Source organism: Sinocyclocheilus rhinocerous, unplaced genomic scaffold, assembly GCF_001515625.1.
Source record: "Sinocyclocheilus rhinocerous isolate Xijiao unplaced genomic scaffold, SAMN03320098_v1.1 scaffold1084, whole genome shotgun sequence".
Taxonomy (NCBI): Eukaryota; Metazoa; Chordata; class Actinopteri; order Cypriniformes; family Cyprinidae; genus Sinocyclocheilus; species Sinocyclocheilus rhinocerous.
Window position 1 is genome coordinate 398883 of NW_015656001.1, and position 27309 is coordinate 426191.

At 35.0% G+C, this 27309-nt stretch overlaps 2 protein-coding genes across 2 annotated transcripts in view; one reads left to right on the top strand and one right to left on the bottom strand.

Annotated features, from left to right (window-relative positions):
- Positions 1-991, top strand: part of LOC107719122 (homocysteine-responsive endoplasmic reticulum-resident ubiquitin-like domain member 2 protein) — an 11046-nt gene extending 10055 nt beyond the window's left edge. The window contains exon 9 of the mRNA XM_016526471.1: positions 378-991. Within this exon, the coding sequence (XP_016381957.1) occupies positions 378-554 (177 nt within the window). The 3' untranslated portion in view covers positions 555-991. The remainder of the gene's footprint in view (positions 1-377) is intronic.
- A 5771-nt stretch (positions 992-6762) lies between these two features.
- On the bottom strand, positions 6763-16046 carry tbx20 (T-box transcription factor 20). The gene is made up of 8 exons (XM_016526474.1): positions 15721-16046; positions 14458-14707; positions 13785-13949; positions 13272-13380; positions 12601-12759; positions 12196-12272; positions 8566-8678; positions 6763-7439 (listed from the first exon to the last, which is right to left on the bottom strand). Exons 1-8 carry the CDS (start codon positions 15845-15847, stop codon positions 7099-7101), a joined length of 1341 nt encoding a protein of 446 aa, XP_016381960.1. The 5' UTR covers positions 15848-16046; the 3' UTR covers positions 6763-7098.
- Between the last annotated feature and the right edge of the window lie 11263 nt (positions 16047-27309).

A 27309-nucleotide genomic window follows, 5' to 3' on the forward strand; every position in this document is an offset into this window, starting at 1 on the left:
GTGGGGGCGTGTTAGAACGAGCCGTTTTAGGGGGGCGTGGCAGAGTCTTAACTTTGATAAAGAATATCTCTTTGGTTTTGAGACTTTAGTCTTTGCAACTTCAGGGATCTTATCTATGCACAAACAGCTTGTAACACTCCAAAGAGAAAGGAAAACTTGAAATCGCATCATATCGCATCAGTCCTTTAAGACTGTCAGGGGAGTTTAAAACAGACATATTTCACAATTATCGACTGATGCCAATAATCTTAAAATGGTCACACATCGTCCTGAAACTAATACACATCTTTCTCTTGAACCAAATCAGTGGTTTTATTGGTATTTACAATAAACAAACTTACCAATCTCTTTTTCTCTCTCTCTCTCTCTCTCTGTAGGAGCGTATGATGGATGAGGGAATGGAGGATGATGAGGGGGACAGTGGGGAGGAAGGTCCTGAAGATCCCATGAACGCAGACCCGCATCAGCCGGGCTTCCTGTCGGCCGCTTGGTCGTTCATCAGCACTTTCTTCACCTCCCTCATCCCTGAGGGACCTCCACAAGCTGCCAACTGAACTCGGATGTCTCCGCATTGTCTGTGGACAGTGGAGAGAAGAAATCGACAATAGACAAAAAAAATAAAAAATTATAATAAAACACAAAAACAAGTACAACATGGTCTGCCATGTCCTGGCAAGTCTGTAATGCTGCTTCAATGGTGTTCAATTTTACCCCTAGGCCATTGCCTAACGCTTTTCTTCCCGCCTTTGTCAACAAGTCGAGGTGAGGTTTCATGGATGTGCTGTCCATGTTGTTATGAAAGACTTTTTTTCTCAAGACTGGTTGATAAACACATAAGACCATAGTGAATCATGCAGTTACTTTAGTGCATAGCTATTTTTCTCTTCCTTGTGTGTAAATAAATAGTAAATATTTACAGATATGAATATATGCATCTCATTGAAATAAGGTGTGTTTTTGAATAAAATCAGGTTTTGGTTTCTTATCGTAATAAGTGGTTTTGATTTCAGCTGATCAACTGATACACCACTAGTGGGCGCCACGATTTAAAAAAAAAACATCTACATTGCAGATTTCAAAGATGCTTCTTTCCATTGATTAATACTTTTTCTTACTCCATTAAATGTAACTTATACGTATATATATATGTAATATATACACATATGTATACATATATAGGAGTAGGAATTACTCAGAAAAACATATATATATACACGCATATATACATATATATACTGTTCATACACTGTTCAAAAATGATTTAAAAAAAGATTTGACAAAGTATTAAAGATTCAAAAAATATTTTTATGTAATCTTTTAAAATGTGATGTATTCTATATGCTTTTATCTTATAATGTTTATATATATATATATATATATATGACAACATTTAAAATAGATGAAAGTAGTGATGCAGCAAGTACTTCGGCCAATTTTCTATTTGTCTATATAGAGACAGAGAGAGTGAGATTATATATAGATTGTTTATACATAAACATATATATAGATTGTTTATACATACTTGCATGGCATTGGTAAGAGTTGGCACGTGTGCATGTATGTGCCACCTGAACGCCACAAAATCCCTTTTTACATTCTGAAATAAAAGCTGTCATCTGCATTCCAGAGCTACAGCCCTGCGTCCGCTCATATACAGACACTGAGGTGAGATGGAGACAAAGTAGACCATCATGCACTTCAGTGCCTTCAGAAAACCTCTAATCAAATGAAGATGGATTTTGTATGGTTCATTGTAACAATGCAATTAATTATGCGTGACAGAGACATTTATTGGGCTCATTTCACCCGGACTCCACTAAGTAACTGGACAAATCGGGTTATAGTCCCTCTTCCCAAGGTAGGACAACTCTTATCAGGAGAACAGATCTCTGTCTGACAGACCATGATTTCATCATGACTCCATCCTTTGCTGGATAGACCTAGACAAATGTAGTTGTTTAAATTATTTCGCTTGAATTAAGTGGATTTCTGCAGGAATACAAGAAAGGCTGAATAAAAACAATGTGATTGATAACTGTATAAATTAGAGGAGACTGGGGCTAGTTGTCACAAAGGCCGTTTCTGAGTAAGAAGGTTTAATTCAGCAGTGGTTTTTGTATGTGTTTTTCAAACAACAAAACCAAATGATAAACAAATATTCAAAATAAAAAAAATCCAAAATATTATTAATGGTAAATCTAAAAATATTATACAATTTTATAATATTTATTGATTGGACAAACAGAACAGAATAAAATCACACTTTCATTCAGTCAATCTAGGACAGGTATATATATATATATATATATGTGTGTGTGTGTGTGTGTGTGTATTACAGATTCAGGAATAAATAAATTACATTTTCACAAAAGGTTAAATAAATAAATAAAATGTGTTCTGTTGACTGTTTATCCTGGACAATAATGGTGGAAATATTAAAAACTAATGTAATGTAAATGTAAAATGTAGTTTTTGTAGCTTAAAGTTGGCTTATAGAATAAACTCAGAATGAGAAATGTTCTCAATAAAGTAAAAAAAAAAAAAGTGACAAAATAGCCCAATTAAGTCTCCCCAGTTTTAGCAATTTACATATAATTCTTCCATTAAAATTTAAGCCTATACAAATCCTATCCTCTATTAAATGAGAAATAGAAGAGTGTACGAAGGCGTTCCAAGTATTCAAGGAAAAAGTGTTTTGTTTGACTGTTTGAAATTGAATGTATTTCAATTGAATGCATGTATTTTTCAAATAAAAGTAAGTGAGGCATCTATAAAACTATGGTCGACCAGTGTTTAATAGAGGCAATAAAGAATGTGGACTCTATCGACAGGGATGTGGGTTAACCTTAATTGACTGGCAAAGACAGCAGACAGTTTTCCATTCCTGCCCATATCATTGAAATGTGCTTCTTTTGTCTTAGGGACAAATTAAAGAATCATGGCGGGAAGAAAAAAAAAAAAACATGCAAAACTGAATGAAATTACATTAGATTTAGCTGGCAGTCCTTGCTGTGTAAATGACACTCTTATTTCTTAAAATGGACTCCCTGGTGAACTGTTCCTTTCAATTTATTTCTCCATAGCTCACGGCCTCAGACCGCCCTTCTGCTATCTCTTTAATCCAATCACCCTCTCACTGGATGTTATTTATTTGCTTATTTATTTCTTTTCAAAGGATGTAACTGATTTTTTTCCTGGTGAAACGGTGACTAACGACCTGCTATCGATTTGTTGGTTTGTCCATGATAGTGATGGCTGTGTGATAGAGAGGCCATCTTTATATTTAGAATTATGCTACAGATACCTCAGACATTTCCTGCCCTGCAGCGTCCTGCCAAACAAATAACGCATGCGGAATAATAAATGATAATTGCTGTCACCTCTGTGTATGATTAGTCAGAAACAGGCAGATAATTGTTGGGGATTTAGCAAGCAAATCCATTTATTTGAACTAATAAATAAATGCGCTGTTAAAAAACATGGACCAGAGAAAGATTCTGAAGTGATAGAAAATTGAGGTTTAGTTGGTACAAATTGTGTTCTTTTTAAAATAAATAAATAAAAAATACATGAAACTGTAACTTTTTAAAAAAATTCCATGCACAGAATTAAAAAGGTTTTAAAGCGTAATTTTCAATTAAAATTTAATTTTTTATGTAATTTTTGGAAATAATATTTAGTATTTGACTATTGTTTCAAAGCTATTTCAATGTGAACTCTGCAGTATAGTTCTCCGTATAAAAAGTGATTTTTTTTTTGAATTTGTAAATATAAAATAAAGATGATTGGAATATATTTTACAAGAAAATACTATTTCAGTCTTTCTACTTTAAAATGTTTTTTTTTAAATTCAAACTGTTACTTGCCATTTCTTTGTATTTATGAAATTCTCTAGCAATTTCTGAGTGAAAATTGTTTCAAAGTAAATCCTACACTACTTTTTGTTTCAGTGCATCAATTGTGTTATGCATTATATTTTATAGAGCTGCTCACATTTTGCTGTAGCGAAATGCGCAACTCTCCAAGGCTTCAAAGAATTTATGATTATAAAATCAATCATTCACAATGATTTTATGAATGAATACCTACATGCATAGAAATAGTTCTCTCTCTGACTCTCTGGTGGAATTACTAGTTTAAAATGTACACAATCTGCTCCCTGAAAAGAGAATTTAAGGTGTTTCAGAAGAAAAACAATCTGTTGAATAAAACAATTATTTATTGAATAAAAAGAGTGTTGAATAATTGCACGTATTTATGTTGGCTGCCCATCAGGTCCTTTAAATGCTTTCACTTTATTGTAAATAGTAAAAGTAAAAAAGTATATAATAAAAAGAAAATAAATAAAAAAGGAAAGCTTTTTAGTTTTTTTAATATATAGATATAATTTGATGCTTAAATTAATGTTCCTCACATAGACTATGCACAAGTCAAACTGTTTTTTTTATTTTATTTTTATTTACTGTCAGTTCAATGCAACTTTTATACTGCAAATAAAACAAAAAATTAGATGAATTAAAAATAAAGGTTCCAAAAGGGGGTGTTTTCACCTTTTTTTGGTTTCCCAATGAACCTTTCAGTGAACTTCTCCATTGTTCCAAACATCCTTTTTTTTTCTTAGCATGAAGAACGTTTTAATAATCTACAAAATGTTTTTAAAGAACCTTTTGTGGAATGGAAAGGTTCCATGGATGTTAAATGTTCTTCATGGAACAATAGACGTCAATTAGAAAAAGAGTGTATTGTATATATTGTAGTTATGTAATACAATAATTGTGTTGGCAGCAAATGCAAACATAAAAATCAAACTCTCACAACATTATTTTGGGGTGATATATATTTCATTTTGTTTACAAATAACATCTATCATTGCTTCAAATATTACATTAGCCATATCTTTTTTTCATAGCTGAAATAAATATATTGCACTTAAAAAAGGCATCAAAACAAATATGGTCAGTTGTCTCCTTAGGAGTAGGATACATCTGACATAGAAATACACACAAACAAACAAACAAACAAAAAAAGGAATAAAGAGAAATCATTTGCTAATATATTGCAACTACATAACTGTTTGTACAGTCTGTTCATAACAAATCAAAGGCTTGAAATAGTGGGCACATTCTTTTATCAGCTTTACTTTAGACAACACATTCAATCTGAATAAAACACCCTCAACCCTGAAAAGCATTGTGTGGCTCTGTTTGTGTATTTACGCTTGTCTGTTCTGTTCAAATTTGAAGGATAAATAAAAACTGCAGCATCAATAAGTTCCTCACACTTACACACACACACACACACACTCCAGTTCCTCTTCATCTGGCTATTACAGCAAGCGCTGTTTCTCTGTGATTTGGTTACAGGATGTTGATGAATTGTTGTCGATGTGACTGTACAAATAGGAACGCTTCAGCCACAAATCACCCAATTTCCCTCGTTCCCCTGGGGAAGACGAGACTATTATTTAAAAGTTAGCCCATTATTTACAGGTGTAGACTTCCTGCAAGCTGGCTGTCGACAAGCAGCCTCAAGTGGCTAAAGCTCCGTTTCTGGCACTGGAAAGAAATATTAGCCAGTTACAAATCAGAAACCTCTCCATTTTGCTCTGAATTTCTTGTTTGTGACTTACAGAAATGGCCTCACGTGTCCGCTGGTTCGTATCAGTTTCAGTTCACCCTTATTGTGTCTTTTTAATGAAATGATGTTAATTTATAGTTTTTCTTACTGAGGACAGATTAGCAATTTATTTTTGTAATTTTGACATTGTTTACTCGTTACCCTCATTTCTGTCAGGACCACTACCGTCAAAGATGATTGACAATTAGCATACAGTTTGGATTGGCGGTATGGTTCTGTTCTGGGCAAGAACTCCCTGCGACTCCATGCAGCCTGTTCCAACACACATATTGAGGAATAGTAACCAAACAGTTCAAGTTCCCTTTAACTTCCATTGCATGGACAAAAAATATAATGGAACTCAATGGAAACCGATACTATTTGGTTACCAACATTCTTCAAAATAGCTTTTTTTTGTGTTAGACCAGTATGAGGGTGAGTAAATGATGACATAATTTTCATTTCTTGGAGAACTGTCTCTTTAAATATAAAATACAATAAAATGCCTTAAAGAGTTTTTAAAGAAAATAAACTTTTCTGACCAGAAAGATAAAACCGGCCTGTCCAGCATGTACGCATGTATACCGTTTCCATCCAGTATTACAGTTTTCAAATAGCACAGCGCCCTCTAGTGTCCACAATTTGAACAGGAGGGCTGAGTGGTTGGCAGCTCCACAGATACTGTCTCATATCATTAAGAGGTGATGGATCACTGGGAATGAGAAACAGCAGAAGTCCAGTGTTACGTTCAGTGAGTTACGTTCTCCCTCATCTGGCTCTGGGTGTCGATAAAGGCATGAGATGAATCTGTAAAGAAACAGTTTACCTAAAAATTGCATTCTGTCATCATTTACACATTCTCATGTTGCTCCAAACCTGTATGAATTTCTATCCTTTTGTGGAACGCAAAAAAATATATTTTGAAGAAAGTTGGTTCCCACTGACTTCCAGAACACAAAAATTACATATTTTGAAGAATGTTTGTAATCACTTTCAGTTCCCATTGATTTTCATTATATGGACCAGAAATACAATGGAAGTCAATGGGAATCGAAATGGTTTGGTTATCAACATTTTTCAAAATATCTTCTTTTATGTTCTTTGGAAGAAAGAAAGTTATACAGGTTTGGAATGACATGAGGGTGATTAAATAATGACAGAATTTTCACTTTTGGGTGAACTATCCCTTTAAAGGTAGCATTAACACATCTGCAGATGAATTAGGATCTCGGAGTCCCTTATCAACACTAAAAACTCATGCTTGAAGTTCTGTTTTACTAGAATCCGTGTCCGTTGGGCTTTTCGTTCACTTTTTCTCCAGCACAACTGCAAGATGCAGCACGTCCGGGTCGTTAGTTAATGCCGTGTCAGTCAATATTATTTACATGTGGTTCTTCCTTTTGTGTAAGCATGTGTGTATGGGTGCCGTATGTCTTCGCATGCCGGTGATTGGGAAATCTTATCAGGCTGAAGTGGCAGGAATCATACGAACGGGGTCATGACTGTGGAAGAATGGCGCAGTCCCTGGATGGCGGCGTAGGGCCCCTGCTGGAAATAGTGGTGGTAGCGAGGCATGTGGAAGGAGGGGAAGGTCGGCCCGCTGCCCTGCATGGAGCCGGCCAGGGCGGATGGGGTGAGAGGCATGCCCAGTCGACTGTAAGGAGGTAGAGAGCCCTGGATGGGGTGAGGAAGAGGACTGGCCAGGGAGGCTGTGCTGGTTCCGATGGCAGACAGAGACTGAGGGTGCTGAAAGCCAGAGAAGCCAGACGTGGTGGTGACCCAGGAGCTGAGGGAGAGGTTGTCCGATGCGGTGAATGCTGAACCTACACGGAAAGAATTGAATGCATTATTTGTACCATAAAATGAGCATATTTACACATTTGAGTAATTTTTACAGAAAAAAAACCTGTTAATTGATAGCTTACACTCTTAAAAATCAAGGTTCCAAACGGGGTTTTGCAGTGATTCCACAGAAGAACCATTATTGGTTCCTCAAAGAACCTTAGTGAACAATTCTTAAAAGAAGTAACCTATTTTTCTTAGCGTGAAGAACATTTTAATAAATACTTTTTTTCGCTACAAAGAACCTTGTGTGGAATGGAAAGGCTCTAAGATTCTTCATGGAACCACTGATGCCAATAAATAATCTTCATTTGTAAGAGTGTAAATGGTTTACATCACATTATATGAAATTGATATTTTATGGTAAATGGAAGTAAAACTTTGAATTGCCATATAGTTTATAGTGAAAAACTGGGTAACACTTTATTTTAAGGTGTCCTTGTTACACGTTACATGCAATTACTATTATAATAACAATTAATTATGCATAATTACATGCAAGTAACCCTAAGCCAAACCCTAATCCTAACCATATAGTAAGGACAGTGTTTAATGTATAATTACACTGTAACAAGGACACCTTCGAATAAAGTGTAACCAAAAACTGTACTGGAAAACTGTGTGAAACATGACATATGATTGCATTTTATATAAATAGTTTTGTTTCTTCTTATTTTTGTTGTCGGTAAAGTACAGTAGGGTGTTTTGTGTTACATTTTCTGTTATTTAGTTCATGTTTATTGCATTATTTATTCATGTGGGTTACCCTGATGGTTCTTCATCTTTTTGTGTACCGTCTAGATGATGAACTCTTATTAATCTTGTGCCTTTCTGTTTCTCCACATGTATTATTATGGTGGTTATCAGTACATTTTTAGTTACAAAGCAGATTTTGGAAGTTCAAGTAAATGTGTATATATTAACATAATATAACTGCATTTAATATATGGTTATAGGTTGTAAAAACTATACAGTCGTTCTATAATACCGGAAACATTGTCACTGTATTTTTGAAGGAGACATTCTAGCATTTACAGCTGCTGTTTTTAAAAAGTCAATTTAATAGAATATTTTTACAGTGCATGGTTTACAGGAAAATGTTCTTACCTCTACTGTGTGCCAAGTGCCCATCTTCACCCAAGATTTCCTCATCACCAGCAAAAGTCCGAATGGGCGACCGGGCGTAAGAGTGCTTGTGGATCAAGCTCTCAACACTTTCCCTACAGCAAAATCAAAAGACAATAGCCCAAAATATATCTCTATATCCACAATCACTTACAAAATCATTTGATCTGGTTATGTATCCTAAATAAACTTCATTTTAATAAACTAAACAAATATTTTTCAAGCCATCACATAATATCATCTAATTTAAAGAGAATCCAAATCTCCAAAAATAAACACAAAATAATATTTTAACAGTTTTTGTCCATGAAATTAAAGCCAGAGGTGTTCAAAACAACATTGGGCCCAAATGACTAACATTGTATGTACAGAAGACAGTCTTACATGATGCCACAATTTTGATTTTTGGGTAAAAAACATTTTGAAAATGTTGTCATTTTAATTTTTTTTTTTTTTCGTTGTATGTTTTTGTCTTTTTTTAGTAGTTTTTTTTAAAATTTTGAAATCTTTTTTTATTTTTTTCAGTTTTAGCTTTAGTTATTTTAGTACATCAAGTTAAACTAAAGAAAAATTAGAAATTAATTGGAAACTAATTGGAAACTAGCTGAAAAAAAGTTCACTTTTTTGAAAATGTTGTCATTTTAATTTTTGATTTTTTTTCGTTGTATGTTTTTGTCTTTTTTTAGTAGTTTTTTTTTTTTTCAGTTTTAGCTTTAGTTATTTTAGTACATCAAGTTAAACTAAAGAAAAATTAGAAATTAATTGGAAACTAATTGGAAACTAGCTGAAAAAAAGTTCACTTTTTTATTTATTTTATTTCAGGTAACAAAGTGAGGAACTTTATAACTTTTATTTACTATTCTAACTTTTTAAACCATACATTAAGGTGTGAATATGTTAATTAATTAACACATCCCAAGTGTCTCTCTGCAGCTTTGTGTTCAATGAATCAATAAACACAAAATAATATTTTAACAGTTTTTGTCCATGAAATTAAAGCCAGAGGTGTTCAAAACTACATTGGGCCCAAATGACTAACATTGTATGTACAGAAGACAGTCTTACATGATGCCACAATTTAGATTTTTGGGTAAAAAACATTTTGAAAATGTTGTCATTTTAATTTTTGATTTTTTTTCGTTGTATGTTTTTGTCTTTTTTTAGTAGTTTTTTTTTTTTTCAGTTTTAGCTTTAGTTATTTTAGTACATCAAGTTAAACTAAAGAAAAATTAGAAATTAATTGGAAACTAATTGGAAACTAGCTGAAAAAAAGTTCACTTTTTTATTTATTTTATTTCAGGTAACAAAGTGAGGAACTTTATAACTTTTATTTACTATTCTAACTTTTTAAACCATACATTAAGGTGTGAATATGTTAATTAATTAACACATCCCAAGTGTCTCTCTGCAGCTTTGTGTTCAATGAATCAATAAACACAAAATAATATTTTAACAGTTTTTGTCCATGAAATTAAAGCCAGAGGTGTTCAAAACTACATTGGGCCCAAATGACTAACATTGTATGTACAGAAGACAGTCTTACATGATGCCACAATTTAGATTTTTGGGTAAAAAACATTTTGAAAATGTTGTCATTTTAATTTTTGATTTTTTTTCGTTGTATGTTTTTGTCTTTTTTTAGTAGTTTTTTTTTTTTTCAGTTTTAGCTTTAGTTATTTTAGTACATCAAGTTAAACTAAAGAAAAATTAGAAATTAATTGGAAACTAATTGGAAACTAGCTGAAAAAAAGTTCACTTTTTTATTTATTTTATTTCAGGTAACAAAGTGAGGAACTTTATAACTTTTATTTACTATTCTAACTTTTTAAACCATACATTAAGGTGTGAATATGTTAATTAATTAACACATCCCAAGTGTCTCTCTGCAGCTTTGTGTTCAATGAATCAGACAGTTCATGCTAGCTTAAACAACAAGCGCATAAAAATATGTTAACACGCAGCAAGTGCGTAGAGAGAAGTGTGTCTGCTAGCCTTGCAGTAAGTGCATTAGCTCCTGTTAGATTAGACTCCTCAGACAGGCTGAGATGGTCTGCATCACAAGAGCCATGCGTCCACATTAGCCTCCCAATTAGGTTAGGAAAGTGCAATATCTGTCAGCAGCGCAATACAAATATGTGTGTTTTTATCTGCGATGCGCTCCCGAGGAGAGGGGCCTCGCAGCCCTACAACTTGGGTGGCTGTTTTCAATCAGTCACAGGGCCCAATTGAATTACGCCGTGTTTTAGTGCAGTGCCCGACTCCAGACTAATGCGATTTCTGCAGCTCCCTGAAGATCAATTGATCAGATCTAATTCACAGCCCTTCCAAAGAGAAAAAGAAATAGAGGGACGGAGAAAGAGAGAGAGCAGGATGCATTTTTGTGTGGTATTTTTGGCAGTCATTGACTTTTGGTTGTTCTTTCGTTGGGCTCTGAAATGGAACTTGCTGGCAAATGTTTAACTGGAATGCTAATCTGAGAGCACATTGCCAAAATCAATGTGTCATTTCCAGCATTTCTAGTTTTATAAAATTATTTTTGGGTCATTCAGTCATTTTTCTTGTGACTCTTTAGTCAGAAAAGTGAGCGATACTGACCATTTTTCTTGTGCATTTTCTTGTAGTATATGAATATATATATATATATATATATATATATATACAGAAATATGTGTGTGTGTGTGTGTGTGCATGCTTGTGTGTTTGTGTTAATATTGCCTTAATTCAAATACATGGCATTTAGAGATCATATAATATAACACACCGTCACTAGTGGGCAAAAAAGTGCATTATTCATAAATATAAAAAAATAAATGAATATACAATCAAAAGAAAGAACCTGCAACAATTACTTTCAGTAGTTATTTTAAATGCTGTAAATCTTATATTAGGTTTTGTTGTGTAATTTGGGAGCACATTGCCAAAATTGGTCATTTCCAGCATTTGTAATATCATCAAGTTATTTTTGGGTCACTCAATTGTTTTGTTTGTGAAACTTGGGTCAGAAAGAAATTGACATCTTTTCAAGTGTGTTTTCTTGTAGTATTTATATATGTTAAAATCGACTTAATTAAAATAGATGGTATTCATTTAACACATCCACAGGTTGCCAAAATTCATACATATATTTATATTGTATTTATTGATTTTATATATATCTATATCTATATCTATATCTATATATAAATTAATAAATATAATATAAAAACTGATAAGCTACAAATGTTACCTTTAGAAGCTATTTCTACCTGACCTAAACAAATCTTAAATCTAGTTTTGTTGGTGTAAAAAATTACTTTGATTAATTCAGCAATATTATATATGTTTTTATCTTTTTACCTTTTTTGTTATGAATTATTATTATTAATAATAATTATTATTTATTTATTAATTGACCACATGAACCACACTTGAAAGTTAACGGTTTTTTCCCAGCTTGCATTGAAGCAACCCACCCACACGTGTCTAGGTCTAATGAGACTAATGAAAAGCCACTTGTGCACTTGTTAATGAGTTTGGCTGAACGTCCCCCACTTCACTCCCCAGAGCAGCTGCTCCTCCCTCTGCAATCACTCACTGCACTGAATACACGGCTAGCAGCAGAATTCCTCATACCTCTCAATATCCGTGAGTCTGGAGGAGTCTCTGAAGCCTTTGGCAAAAGGGTTGCTGTCAATCTTCAGTTTGGTTATCTGCAGCAAAAATAGGAAATGACTAAATTAATCCAGCAGCTCTTTTCTTCTCCCACATGATGTCACGAGCATTAAATTAAACATAAATGACTGATGTCTTCCAGTGAACTGTTCTGCTAAAATCAAATAAATTTTTAAACTGTTGCCAAAATATACTCTGTTATTTTTTTTATTTATTCAAAATAGTACTATAATTTACAGCGGAACAAATTCATAAAAATAGCCAGTGGGAGAAATATATACTCAAAACATACATTTTGACTAAATGTATACTGGCTTTTCCAGCTGCCTTACAAAGGAATTAGGAAACTGGTTGATTTGTACTAACCAGCTGGTTCTGGTAAGCAGTGACCGCAGTGAAAACTGTCTCAGTGAAGACAAATGTACGAAACTCCTCAGACTTTAGATTAAGAAGTGACGCTGTGTGATCTTTCTTCTTGATGATATGAACTCGTGGTTGGTACTTGTGCATGGAGTTCAGGATGATCTGTTGAAGAAATTGGTCAGAAATATAAGAAAATTTGATTTTATGTGATGCAGGAAAACTAGAAATAAATACAAAAACCAGGCCTTTGCAGAGTGTATTATGCATTATGCATTTCATTAATTACTAAAATATTTATTATTATCATCATTATCTCTTTTTTATCGTGACACAATATAGAAAACACTATTATGCTTTATCATCAGTCTACTTTTACTTTAAATATGCTGTGTTGTATATCTAAATAGGCTATTAAAAATATCATACTTGAATAATCATCTTCATATTTTTTAAAAACATAAATGAAAGAACTGGTTTTTACAGGCAAAATATATTTTCTGTAAAGGCACTTATGTTTACAGATACTGATGCCTATCTTTACAGATAGCCTATAGGCTACTATTTTTATTTTCATTAACCAATTAGCTATAATTAGTACACACTGACATACACAGAATAAAAAGTAAAGCCGCAATATAGTATAGCACAGATTAAAAATAAAGCTTTGTGCTTACGTGTCCGTGCTGATCCAGTTCGTTGTTTGTAAGCTTCACTTTTTCGAAAGAAACCATTTGTTTCAATAGCTGTTCTCCTGTAAATGGTGAATCTGGATGCACGTACAACCTGTAATATAATAACAGAAAAAAAATGTCTGCTGTCGATCCGTTTGAATAAAGCCTACGTTCATAATTCGATTTTTATTTACGTTATCCTTATAATTAATCCACATTTCACAACATTTTCTTTGGATTTGAATCTAAAAATGACTAAAAATAATTTATTATTTAAACGAAAACAGAAAGAAATAGAACGTGCGAAATTCAAATAGCCTATGTTAGAATTACACGTATACATTCAAAGCGAATTACCGCTTCAGCTGGTAGGTTATCTATTGTAAAATAATGTTTTTAACGATTTATTCCCTTTTTAGTTACACTGGCTGTTCACATTTTGTTTATGATTCAGCAACTTTTTAATTGATCAAAAATAGCAAAACAACGCATACAGGTATATGAAAAGCTTCTTACCTAGCAGGTAAAGGTGGATCTGCCTTTCCCGCCACAAGCCACGAGGATCTATGATAGGCATATCGATATCTCTTATTGTCCACCGGAACGATGTCCATTAGTACGATATATTTGGCGTCCGGATCCACTCCGGAAAATGACACACGAATTGTCGGAAACATTCGTCTGTTGAAACAACATAATGTTTATAAGTGGCATTCACGTGAGTAAACATGATTTTTGAGAATATGTTGGTTCAACTGTGTAAAACAAATGAGCTGAAGTAGGCCTAGCCTATTTTAGATGTGGTAGCATTTTTAAACCCATGTTATTATTATTTTGGTATATATATTTAATATATGAACACACAATAAAGGTAGGCTATCTGTTTTTGATTATTCTCTGTTGAATTACTATTAATCTTTGCTTTTGTAGTCTATACACTTCCTGCGCGTGCGAGTCTGTATATAGGCTAAATATATATCCTAAAAGCGCTGACTCTTATGTATTTTCCGCTTGAGGAATCACCTCATCCTCAATGTCTGAAGTAGCCTATTTTAGATGTGGTAACATTTTTAAACCCATGTCTACTGACAACAGGCCTGTCCTGCTAAATGCGTCTACTAAATATACTAAACAAATTCGTCTGCTGGTTTAAAAATACGAAATGTAAAATAATTTCAGCTTTTTTTACCTTCCAGATTTTGTGATAATCATTTCCGTGCCGAGTTCGTGGAATTTGTCCCACAGTTCTTTCGTCTCGAGGCTGCAGGAGATCTTGGCCATCTCCTCGCTGGGCACGCCGGGGGTGGTAGGAATGAGCGGCTCGGTACATAACGGAGCTCCGCCGCTGCCGCTGCTGCTGCTGCTGAAGTCACCGTGGGTTTCCAGCGAAGGCAGGTCTGCGAGGTTTGGATGGCACGACGACTTCTCCACGAATTGTTCTAGAATTTAAAAAAGGATCACGAATTATAAAATATATGTGCACAAATTTATTGCAGTTAGTGTTACAAAAGATTTTAAAGTCTGGGACAAGCATGCAGAATTTGGTTTGGTTCTAATAAAATATCACAATCATATACAAAAACAGCATAACACCATTTACATCATTTGCTTTAATATTGCATATTTAGTTTTATTATTATTAATATTATTATTATTAATAATAATAATATATGAGCCTATATGAAATGTAAAAATAATATAATTATATGTATAAACATAATTCACATTGCTATAATTAATAATGGCCTAAAATAAATAGTATTTACGTGCTTAAATATTGATGAAGGATCATAAGTAGGCTATTTTTATTTTTTACGTTTTTATTAATTTTGCCTGAAATTTAAAATTACAAACTGCAGAAGCGCCAGAAATATTCCAATGCAGTGGCCATAAAACCAGCTATTATAATTGTTGTTGTTGTTTTTAAATTTAATAGTTACTGCAATGCAAATTAGACTTCACTTCTATTTTTATATTGTAAATGTAAATAAACTGTTTGTCGTTTGTGGGTTTAGGGTACCTACAAAATTAAATCTATTCATTTTGATTAGCCAGGAAAGCGTACAAATCTTAACAAAACAACACAAATTGGCCAAATACAAAATCTCACTTTTTGATCTGATATTTTTTATTCTATAGGCCTATATCTATTTTTAGAAAGCTTAATAGAATTAACTTACTCCTTATATTGACAGGTCACAATTTGACAATTTCCTTAGAATATTCACATTTTTACGACCTCAGAAGCACATGCAATCGTATAACCCACTGAAAACAATGTAATTATTTCAATACTCAGTTATTTTATACTAGGCTATTTTCTTTTATATAAAACTGCTGTAGTTTGACGCTGATATCACCGTACGCCTCACATGCAAACTCATGTCACTGTTGCAAAACACGAAAACACTTTTGCTATCAAAACTCGTAAAAGAGTCAGATCTGCTCTCACCCAGCGGCTTGATGGTATTTTCCTCCGACTCCTTGTCCTTCGATTTCCCACTTGACATGAGTGCGGCTATGGAGAAAGCATTCGCCCTAGAAGACAGCTGAGGCTTTGGGGAAGAGGTGTACTCCATGATGCGAGTGCTCAAAACTATTCTCAACAGCACAAATGTCCAGAGTAAGTCCCGAAACGACTCTAAATTGCAAGATGATATTTAAATCAGGACTAAGAAGATTGCAGGCTACAGGCTGATGCGTGTGTTACTTCCAAATCTGTTGGGACATTGTGTGTATCGCTCCAGTCACCCTCTAGATCTCTTGCAAAGCAAGGTTTTCATTGTAAGTGTTGGACACTAGCAATCTCCTTAATTTCACAAGCCCCTCCGTCGTACACAGCCACGACCAATCGTTGTGTTGCTTCTAGATCATTGGCTCTTCAACACCCTGCGATCAGTTTATTTGCAAATCCTACTACTGTGACGGTTTGGCTCATGAATATTAATTTATGCTCGTGACGTTGACCTTCCTGATTTGTCGAAAGTGTGACACTAGCGAGCGAGCGTCAGTGAGTTGGCGAATTATAACGAATAGATTTTTGATAGAGGCGTGGCTTATCAATATTTACTAACGTTTGTGACTGGCCACCTCAAGCAATGTCAGAACGACGTTATTAATATTCATGAGTTCACCCATAATGTTTTCGCCTACTGGGCGCTGCGTAGACCTGAGAGAGCCGTCAAAATGCTAAATAAACTTCATCAGTGTTTAACACGTCACATCTGTCTACACTAAAACGCTGGTTATGTATATAAGCTTCCATCATGCATAAAAACTTAAATGTCCACATCTAGTAAAGGAATGCTACAGGACTTCCTTAACATGACAAATGTTTTATCACCTAGAATTTAACTAATTGTATTTGTTTATGTATTTATTTATTTATTTATTTAGTCATTTAGTCATTTAGCAGACGCTTTTATCCAAAGCGACTTACAAATAAATGTTTGTATGTCTTATATTATTTTTTAGGGAGTATGTTTTTTATGCTATGATATAATCCATTATTCAAAACACTTTTTCTCCGACAAAAACACAGGTCCAGACGTTTTCATAATGAGAATATTTTTTTTAGTTAAAGTAAAATTTTATTCTAAGAATTTTAAACTATTATACTGCTTATACACATAATGTTGGAAATCAAAAACAACATAGGCTATTTATCAATTTTCTGATTTTGTCGCTTGTTTTAAACGACATCGTCCTGTGTAGAACCCCTTACAAATCAGCGAAAAAAATCAGGAAATAGATAGGCTATTTTTATGCTACTAATTTGACTCATTAGTAATTGAAAAATGAGAACAGAAAAGTCACAACAAAAGTAAAGAAAAACATACTAAAAATATAAATAGGTCTAATACAATTCTAGCCTATTATTCTACAATTAAATATTATTATTTATTATTTAAATTATTAAATTATATTAAATTATTCTTATTATTTGCCTATTATTATTATTATTATATTCTATGTTTTTATTTTCGTATTCAGTAACATTCCTTATCTAATTAGTAACAGTTACGTTTCTCTGTTTTTTTTTTTTTCCTGCGTTATCCTTTTGAACTTTTGATAAGAACAAATCCTGTCTAGACGCCACCTCAAGCCACCGCTCTCCCTTGATGCCAAAATTGAGACACAGGCCCTTTGTCAAGTCAAACACTTAGTAAGTTTATGCCGATCAAGCTTGGTGAAATAATTACTGCAGATTTAACTAACACATTTCCCACAAATAAGCACTGATCTGTCGCGTTATGCCTAACCTGGGTTCAACTGGTCAGCTGTGGCGTGATGAGACTAAACAGTACCACTCCTAAATGCTTATTTTGGTATAAATATTTCATATATGAACACACACAATAAAGGTAGGCTATCTGTTTTTGATTATTCTCTGTTGAATCACAATTAATATTTGCTTTTGTAGTGTATACACTTCCTGCGCGTGCGAGTCTGTATATAAATATATATCCTAAAAGCGCTGACTCTTGTGTATTTTCCGCTTGAGGAATCACCTCATCCTCAATGTCACTCTCCCTGGTGAGACGCAAGAGCCCCAGATCTACAGCGTTTAAACCCATTAAGACGACACTCAAATGCAAATCCAATGCTGCAGATATATTATAAGGGACCTTGGCTGGAAAAAATTAGATTACTGTGCAATTGCCAGCGGATAATGTGCTAAAAGCTTTCCCACTTGGCGTAACTCCTTACTGAATATTATTCACACTTTCGGGTCCGATGTGCCAGGCCAGCCGGCCGATGGCGACTTTAAAAGATACAGCAAACCCCCGAAACGTGCCCGTCAGGTGCAGTGTTGCCATGTCCGCTTGTTATAAGCGACTTTGGACTACACAGTCACGACTTTGCTAGTGCTTGGCAAAAATGTGACCAACCACTAATCACAGTCAGTTGCCAGATTTCCCCACCTGCTGTTCAAGCGCAATATATTAATGCCATTATTAATTTCCCCGTCCTCTCTATTTTTATTGACTTGTGATTTATACACAGTAGCCTATGTGTGCAACATTTTAATATATTTTTTGTTTAGAGGATATGATTAATGAAATAAAACATTGTAATGCAATTAACAATTTAGCATTGTTTAATTTATATTTTGTGCAACCTTTGTGCAACCCATGCTTTTTTTTTTCTTTTTTTTTAATAGGCCTAATAATAATGACGATCCAACTCGCTTTTTTTCCCCCCAAACCACTTTGGTTGTTTTCTTGCGACATCTGGCAGCACTGTTTAAGCGTCTGTTTCATACTGGCAAAAAGTGGGAACCAACAAACAGGAACTGTGTTTGAAACACATCTGACGGGCGCATTTCTGGGATTGCTGAATTATGTCAGAAAACAAGGGTGACATTCAACAGACGACTATTTTATTGATTTATGTGCATCGGACGTGAGATATGACGTTGGTGAGGCAAACTAGTTACTTTGGAATATAGCTTAACTGTGCTGCCGGTAATTGTTTATCGCGTAAACAATGTTTTTATGAACAATGTTGATAGTCATTATGGAATCAATCCATCTAAAAATGCATTAATTCCATCCCATTTATGCCGTATGCAGGCCAAATCATATTGCCCACACGTTTGTTGGGTTTTGTGGATCAGTATGACAGTGAGTTATGTGTTCCCAATCCCAACATTATAAATCATTACAAAGTCTTAAATATTTGATTTAAATATTTGATTTAGTAAGGCCTATATCAATGCTCTTCAATGTAAATAATGTTTTGAGCGAAAATAATTGTTTATTAGCATGATCATCAGACATGGGAAATGCATACTGTTTATTGTTAAAATACTGAAATATAATTATTTTATTTAAATAATTAAATATTATTTAGTCAAGAATGCATATACAAATATATATAGGCTAAAAAAATATACCAGATAAATTACTAAAAAAATATTTAAATTAGTTTTGTGGATAATTGTTAAACCCACTTGACCTTTTGTGCTGTCAGATTATTTCAGATTTTGTATTCATTTTGTTGGTGTTTAAAAATTAAAGCATTGTTTATGCCCATAAAGAAATAGGCAGCAACAAAATAAATGTTTCCATTTATGCAGATGCAGATTATCTTTATTCTTTTTATTATCTTGCGAAGCATGAATTATATTGTCAGTATTAAAATTCTTGTTGGGCCAAAATTAAGTGGATTAATTATATTCAGGATTAATCCAGAGGCGTGAAATGCAACAATCATCCTCTATTCAGAGGCCTCAACAGGAAAAGTAAAACATTCGCTCAGCTGTACTAAGTTGCCATGGTTAGTAATGACCTTAAAATTCTAGGGCAGCAAATTAAGTCCTGTTGCATCAGGCTGGTTCAAAGAAAGCAGAGAAGCTTTTCCAGTTTTCACCCGTGAGAAGTGTATTTCACCCCCATATTCCCCTTTGGCTTTCAGGCAAAGGCAAGCCCTTTCCAAGCCAGCCGGGGCTGGCAGGCATGCAGTGGCCGAGCCAGTGCCTCCGTTCATATGACTAATTAGAAAAGCTTCACGCTGCGCTGTTCTTTTTGATGCTGAGCCCTGGTGCTAATTGCCACATCTGTCTTGGGGCACATGGAGGTTAAGTTCAAATGCAGAGCCGGCTCGCTGCACTCCTCCACCCCGCCGTCTAAACGGCCCCTTCTCAACCTTTTTTTGCCCTGACCTGGGCCATGACCGGAGCCTGTTGGGGACAGGCTTGGGATCAGGCGGTGTGTGCAGGGAACACGGACTGTAGAGGATAAGTGTTCGGACGAGAAGGAGGAGGGGTAATAGACGTATCTCAGATTAGGCTCATTAAGGACTAAAAACGAATGAGGTGTCTTGGCTCAAGCAGGGCTAAATCAACCCAGGAAGTCTGAGTCTGACCTCTTGCCTTCTCATCACCTCAAACTCTTCTGTTCTTTCAGCTTGTGGCAGTAATTTTTTACAGGGCCCATCAGAGGGGGAAGGCGGCCCCATGTAAGAGCGAAAATGGCTTAAAATCATTAGTCTTGTGTGAGTGAGTGAGAACTTGTCAGAGTGATGCTCATAGTTTGCTTAACGCTGCGATGTCACAAGTAAACAGGCTGCCGATAGTACTGATGGATGTGGTTTCGACTTTTTGGGTGTGACCTTTAACACTAATTTGTTTACACCACCAGTACTTTCTACTGCGGTTATTGTTGGTGCTTTGAATTAAATCATTTATTAGGGCATAAATCCAATGTCTTTTTTGAAAAAAAAAATAAAATTTTGAAAAAGATTAGATTTATTGATCTTTTATTTTTTTAAACTTTTAATTTTCTAAAAACAGTGCTTTCTCTCAGTAGTGTGACTGTTGCATTCATCCATTATAGAGATCATATTTTAATTACCATAACTCTGGATGGTGATTGGCTAGGTAATTGCCTGATTTCTAAAATTAAAATATATAAAATGTATTCAAATTAAATAAAATATTAAATTATATTACACATTAAATTGTTTAAAAGTTACAGTAAAGACATTTAGAATGTTTTATTTCTATTTCAAATAAGTGTTGTTCTTTTAAACTTTCTATTCTTCAAATAATTCTGCAACAATGATAATAATAAGAAATGTTCTTGAGAAGCAAATCAGCATATTAGAATGATTTCTGAAGGATCATGTGACACTGAAGACTGGAGTAATGATGCTGTAAATTCATCTTTGCCATCACAGAAATAAATTACATTTTAAAATATATTCAAATAGAAAGCAGTTATTTTAAATTGTAATATAATATTTCACAATATTACTGTATTTTTTCAAATAAATGCAGACTTGGTGAGCATAAGAGACTTTTGAATGGTACTGTATACAATTTTGCTGGACTTCTTATTAATTAACAGCTTTCTATATTGTTCTTCTTTTTAAAATATTAAATAGTTTTTATATGTTTTTTTATCGCAAGCAGTCCGTCACCTGAAAAAGTTTCAGAACCACTGGCATAATATTAACTTAATGTAGTTAATATTATTACATTAATCTTGCCTTGTCCTATATCTGCCCACGTCAGTGTCCTTCCAGAGAGTGTTTGTTTGATGCGGGACAGAGTGAGTGTGTGATAAAAGCGTTGGCATGGGCAGCCCAGTCTCTCCATGGTCACACCGGTCAGCATGTGCTCCCCACACCAAGTGGCAACCTTCAAAGGTCCCCATCAGAGATGTGATTGGATCTCTCTCGCTGTCTCTGTCTTTCAGCTCTCTTTATCTCTTTTCCTCCCTCTGTCGCATTGGCAATAGCAAGCTGCAGAAAAATGAGACGGCGTCTGTCCTTCCCCTCCCCTCGGCTCATTTTCTCTGAGATGCTCTCCTGTCCGTACATGACTATCGGACATTCTCCTGGTCAAACAAGTGTAAAATCTTTAAATGGGAATGTTTGACTTTGCCACAGCTATGAATAATAGAGAAGCCTGGTGGTTAAAAACGGTACTAATGTGGTTTAACACACTTGTGAAGGAAGAATATGAGCGGGCCGTCCCATGGGGGGAAAGGGTGCGACACAGAATGGTGCAGAGAGAGGATGTCTGTGATGCTGAAAGCCTTTTTGCAGCATCACACCTATGTTGTTGGGGTTTTAGCGGCGAGCGTGCGGTGATAAAAGCCACCAAGAGTCGCGGGTCTTCAGTAATACAACACTGTGAGCTGCACAGGGACCGAAGCCCACAAACGTCTCTTTAAGGAGCACTTTATTTGTGTTTCTACTCGGCCGCTTCTGTCCCTTCCCTCTGGTGCCTCTCCAGCGGTGATCACATTTCCAGACAGGACTGAAGTGGTAATCTTACTTGACTCTTTAAACTGTGGGCGTCGACTTGGTGTCCTTTCTTTAATTTGACCTCTGCTTCTGATCTTCTCCCTTAACTTCCACAGATTTTCACTATGCAATCCGAGGAACCTTTCAGCATTGCCTACTAGATAAGTCTACGAACTGTATTTAAAGGTTTTGTTGACTCCATTAATATGTCATCATTTACTCATTCAAAGTCTTTGAATTTCTATTTTCCTGAAATGCACAAGTAACAACACTGTGCTCTATTCATGTTGTATTATACATTTTTGCTATCTACAGTCTGAAATTCTTCAACAGGCCGAAGTCATTACTGACTAAAAATCTTTCCTCCCAAAATAGTAATCAAATGTCATTTGCATATTCCAATATGCAACATACATTTTTGATATTTCATTTTAATAATGTGAACACTATTGGTTCCTGCATGTTACCAGTGTTATTTTAGTATTATTTATACTGTATACTATTGTGATTTTTCTTAATATTTTGAATTAGCATTTGTTTTTATATTTTCATTTTCAATTTTGAGATGTTTCTGTAATTTTCTGTGCTTTTGTCATTTTTATTATTATTATTTTTATATTACGAAGGTTTAATTTATTTTATTTCAGTTTTATTTTTAGCTACATTTTAGTTTTTATTATTTCCAGTTAGTAACTTTAGTGATTCACTTTAAATTTATTTCAGTTAGTTGCCAAGACAACATTACAAATTTTTGTTTAGTTTATGCTTTTCATCTAATTATTTTATTTTATTTTATTTTTCAATCAACAAACATGTTTTAATAGTTTTAGTTAACAATAATAATCCTGAATGTCATATAAACAAGTTCAACACAGCAAGTTGTAATATGGAAATATGAAAGGTATAATGGCGGGGAAGTTTTTCAGTGAATAATAACGTAAATTTGATTTTTAGCTTCAGAGGTGTTGAAATACAGAACATGATTCCTATGGACTACTTATTTTGTGCATTCTTTGTTTTTGTTGTTTTTTGGAGCTTGACAGGCCATAGTCACTATATGTTACATAGCCAAAGTTCAAAATGTGATTTGCGTTCTACAGAAATCAGTCAGTTGTGCTGTTTTGGGACAAAAATTGAGAATAATCCACTGAATGGTAGAAAAAAAAAGGCAGTTGTCCCGATGTATTTAAACCACATTAGGTTATGGAAGAAACATTCTCAGTTTAGCATTATGAGGGAAATTTATTATAATACAGAACAGATTAGAATCAGAATTAATCAGAACAATATTTTTTCTCAAAGGTACCCTGTTCAGTAAATGCTACAATAACTCATTCTGAAGATGGAGAGGAAAGAAGAGTGTTTGTGAGGTGCATGTGAACCAGGACCGTGGCGCTAATATCCAACCCAGCTAGATCCGGCCACAAGGTCTGCATGTGCAAAGAGCTTCTGTTAGTATTTCTGACTTTAACCTTTGCTCTGTTTCAGCACTCCTGCAGTGTCTCTCCTGGGCATTTCTCTTCCCCTCATAACCTAACGGCCTTCTGCTGTAGTACAGGAACTGTCTCCAGGCTGCACTGCTCCCAGAATTCTCCCTGTCAAATGTGGTCACTTTTGATGTCAAGGTCTGTGACTTTTGTCTTTGACTGTCTTAAACATAGTTTGAGTTTTGAAGAAAGAAAATCATAGAGGTTTGGAACGACATGAATGATGACAAAAGTTTCATTTTTGGGTGGACTGTCCTTTTAGAAGAATAGTTTACCCAAAAAATGTTATTCTGTCATCATGTACACACCCAGGTCATTTAAAACCCATCTGACTTTATTGTATGAAACACACAGGAGATGGTTGACCCCACTTTTTCCATGTAATAATAGCATGCAGTGACCCAACACTGTTTGTCACTGCAACACATAAGTAGTCATTACGTCTGAATATTTCTCTTGTTTCTTAACAGCGTAAGAGTTAATGAAGATAGAAATTTTGTATTAATTAAAATGACAATTTTTAACTAAAATGGATGAGATCATTATTAAAGGAAAGTGACTTGTTTGAAAGTTAAAAAAGGACCAAAAAGATTCACAAAGAAAGAGTTGTTTTTAGAGTTCAGAGATTTCTCTGGCTCTGTTTATGTGTGCTGATTTCAAGCACTCTTGCGCATGAACTGTATTAATTTAAGCTGTGAAGTTTAATCGAGCTCAGTCAGGATTTATGTAGGTTTTTGCAGGCTGTCGCATTGAGCCTTTACATAGAATATCCACTATACGGGTAACACAAGTGTAATTAGTCATGACACTAGCGTAACATTTAAAAAACTGTTCAGCAAGTTCAGCAAGATGCCAGTTAGGGCCTATTGTTTCCCTGTGTTGTTATCCTGTGAATCTAACCAACGTCAGTCTTATGCAGAAGCCCTTTCTTAAGTATTTAGCTGAGATTTTCTCAGAGATTTGCTGCTGCCCTAATACACTTTACAGGGTCAAATACAGCACTGTGTGAGTGTTGAAGGGACAAAAACTATTTCAGGCTTTTGAAGGTATTAGCACAGCTTGTGAACTCCTGTTACTCTTTGCAGGGTGTTCGGAGGCTGATGTTGTGCTACAAATCATTTTCCATCATGTTTTATTTTTATCCGTTAGTAAATTTTTAATGTGACATTGATATCAAAAGATATCTTTTTATTCTCAGTGCACAATGTCAAAAAAACAACAACAGACACTTTTGTGGTCTTGCAATCTGATCTGATTAAATAAAAAATATTCCATTTTCACCTCAAAATTAAAAAAAGGGTGAAGTTTGGGAATTTTTCTATCTGAAATTTTCTATCAAAATGACAGAAAACATGAGATTTTTAAAAATTTGACATTTTGACACAAAGCATTTTAAATTTGTTCTCAAAATTTTGAATAAGTTCTTTAGATTTTGGTACAGTGTCAGTTAGTGTAACCTTAGTTCCTTAAATGACAGAAAGTCAAAATTACAGAAAGAATTTCAACTTTGTTTTTAAAATTAGAAATTTTGAATGCGTTTTTTAAAGATTTTGCTGCAATTTCAGTTAGCATTCAGTTAGAATAACCTAAATTCCTTGGCATTTCAAATTTTTTTAAAATTTGAATTTAAATTTATGAATTTATTTATTTAAATTTGGGTAAAGTGTTAGTTAGCATAACCTCACGTTCCCTTTCAGTCGGTCACTCTCGACGTCACGTCGGATGACCGACGAAATTGGGATCTCGCTTAGAGGGACCAATCTACTTAGAGTGTAAACTAAACGAGCCAATGCACATTGGCATGCGATTATTGCATCCAGCTGCTGCTGATCACAGCGTGAGTATAAGTAGGCAGCAGATGCAGCGCATATTCAGCTTTTCGCTTCAGAGCCGAGCGATCACATCGTTCTGCTCCTGACTACTCTACTGAGAGAAGAAGACTGAACGAGTTCAGCGCGCTCTTGGAGAGCTCTTCGTGTTGGCGGTACGGCGCTTCAGCGGTGGTGGTTTCCCGTGTCGAGTGGGTTGCACACAACAGGCTGCACTACCCCTGTGTGTGTTGCAGACGGCCATCTCCCCTGTGCGCTTCAGCACACTGAAAGAGCAATTTCCATACTAAAAGAGCTTCACGGGTGGAACGTCTTTTTGAAGACGCGTCTTTTTAAAGATGTCTTACCACCCGTGTGTTTCTGGGTGCGGTCGTTACCTGGCGCCGGGTGACCTTCAGGGAACGAGGGTTACCATACGTAACCGAGACGTTCTTTGCAGTCTGTCAAAATGACAGAAAGCATTTTAAATTAGTGCTTATTCAAAACTTGGAATATGTTTTTTCAATTTTGATACAATTTCAGTTAGTGTAACCTTAGTTCCTTTGTAGTCTGTCAAAATGACAAAAAGAATTTTAAAGCATTTAAAAAAGTTTATGCATTTTCAAATTTGTAATTGTAATGCTTTTTTAAAATTTTGGCAGAGTTTCAGTTATTGTAACCTCAGGTCCCTTGTTGTCTGTCAAAATGACAAAAAGCATTTTAAAATTTAAACATTGTTAAAATTTTAATGCATTTTAAAATTTCTTTTCAAATTTGTAATTTTAATACTTTAAAAAACACAATTTCAGATAGTGTAACCTCAGTTCCTTTGTAGTCAGTTAAAATGACAAAGCATTATGTTTTTAAAATTTGACATTTTGAAAATGTTTTTTACGTTTTGGTACATTGTCAGTTAGTGTAACCTCAGTTCCTTTGTAGTCTGTCAAGTGTAAGAGTGAGACCAAGAGTGAAGGTGTGAAACAGACAATGCCCTGGTCTTTATCACCCATGACTGACATCTGAGGTCAAGCCTGTGTTACCATGATGAAATGTCCTCTTTAGTTTAAATATTCGCTCAATTCAAATGCTGCTGGAGGGATGAGGGGGAGTGCAGCATTGAGCCCATTTCCCCCAGAAATACCCCTGCTGGGCGCTCTCTCAGGAGAGGAAATCTGGCTGATTAGTCAATGATTGAGTTTTTGTGAGGAGGGACAGAACCAAAAATTTAGAGGATAAGACAAGTGGTGGGAGAGTGGATGCCAAGGGGGACGTGAAGACAGGGAAGGAGGGGAGGTGAGGCTGAGGTACAGGAGGGCTTCCTCGTGCCTCTGCTGGAGCAGAAAATCTCTCTGAAATTGGTTACTGCGCCGATGGCCTTCATCTGTTGTGGCAGGGGGTCATCGCAAAATCTCCACCCCCGCCCCCCTGGGTAGCGTCCATTACCACCGCTGTTTGTCAGGCACACGGGACTGAGACACGGGACTGAGACTGCTTCCCTGACGTCCCGAGTGAGGCTCATTTAGCTGTCAAATGCTCCGGTTGCATTAGCACTCTATGAAAGGTGTGAAGTAAACACAGACAGGGACAGTCACGCCATTACAAACTGCTAGATGTCTCCTTTGCTTGTCCTGTTGCTCTATGACAATATGTAGAGTAGAGTAAGAGTAGAATAAGTACACTTTGTTGCAGTAAGGGCTATTGTATGCGAGTTGTATTTCTACAACTTGTGTGCATATCTTATGTGTCTCTAAATAGCATGATGTCCAGTAAATGGGATTAGGATCTCACATGATAAGGATGGAGCAGAACAAAGAATCATTAGGCACCGTGAACTGTACCTGTTATTTTGTTAAAGAATAGTTCATCCTAAAAATGTTGTCGTCCTTTACTTACCTTCATGTCATTGCAAACCAGTGCTATTTTAGTATTTGTATACTTAGATAGTGTTTACTAATATTTTGAATTGACTTTTATTTTTATGTGTTCAGT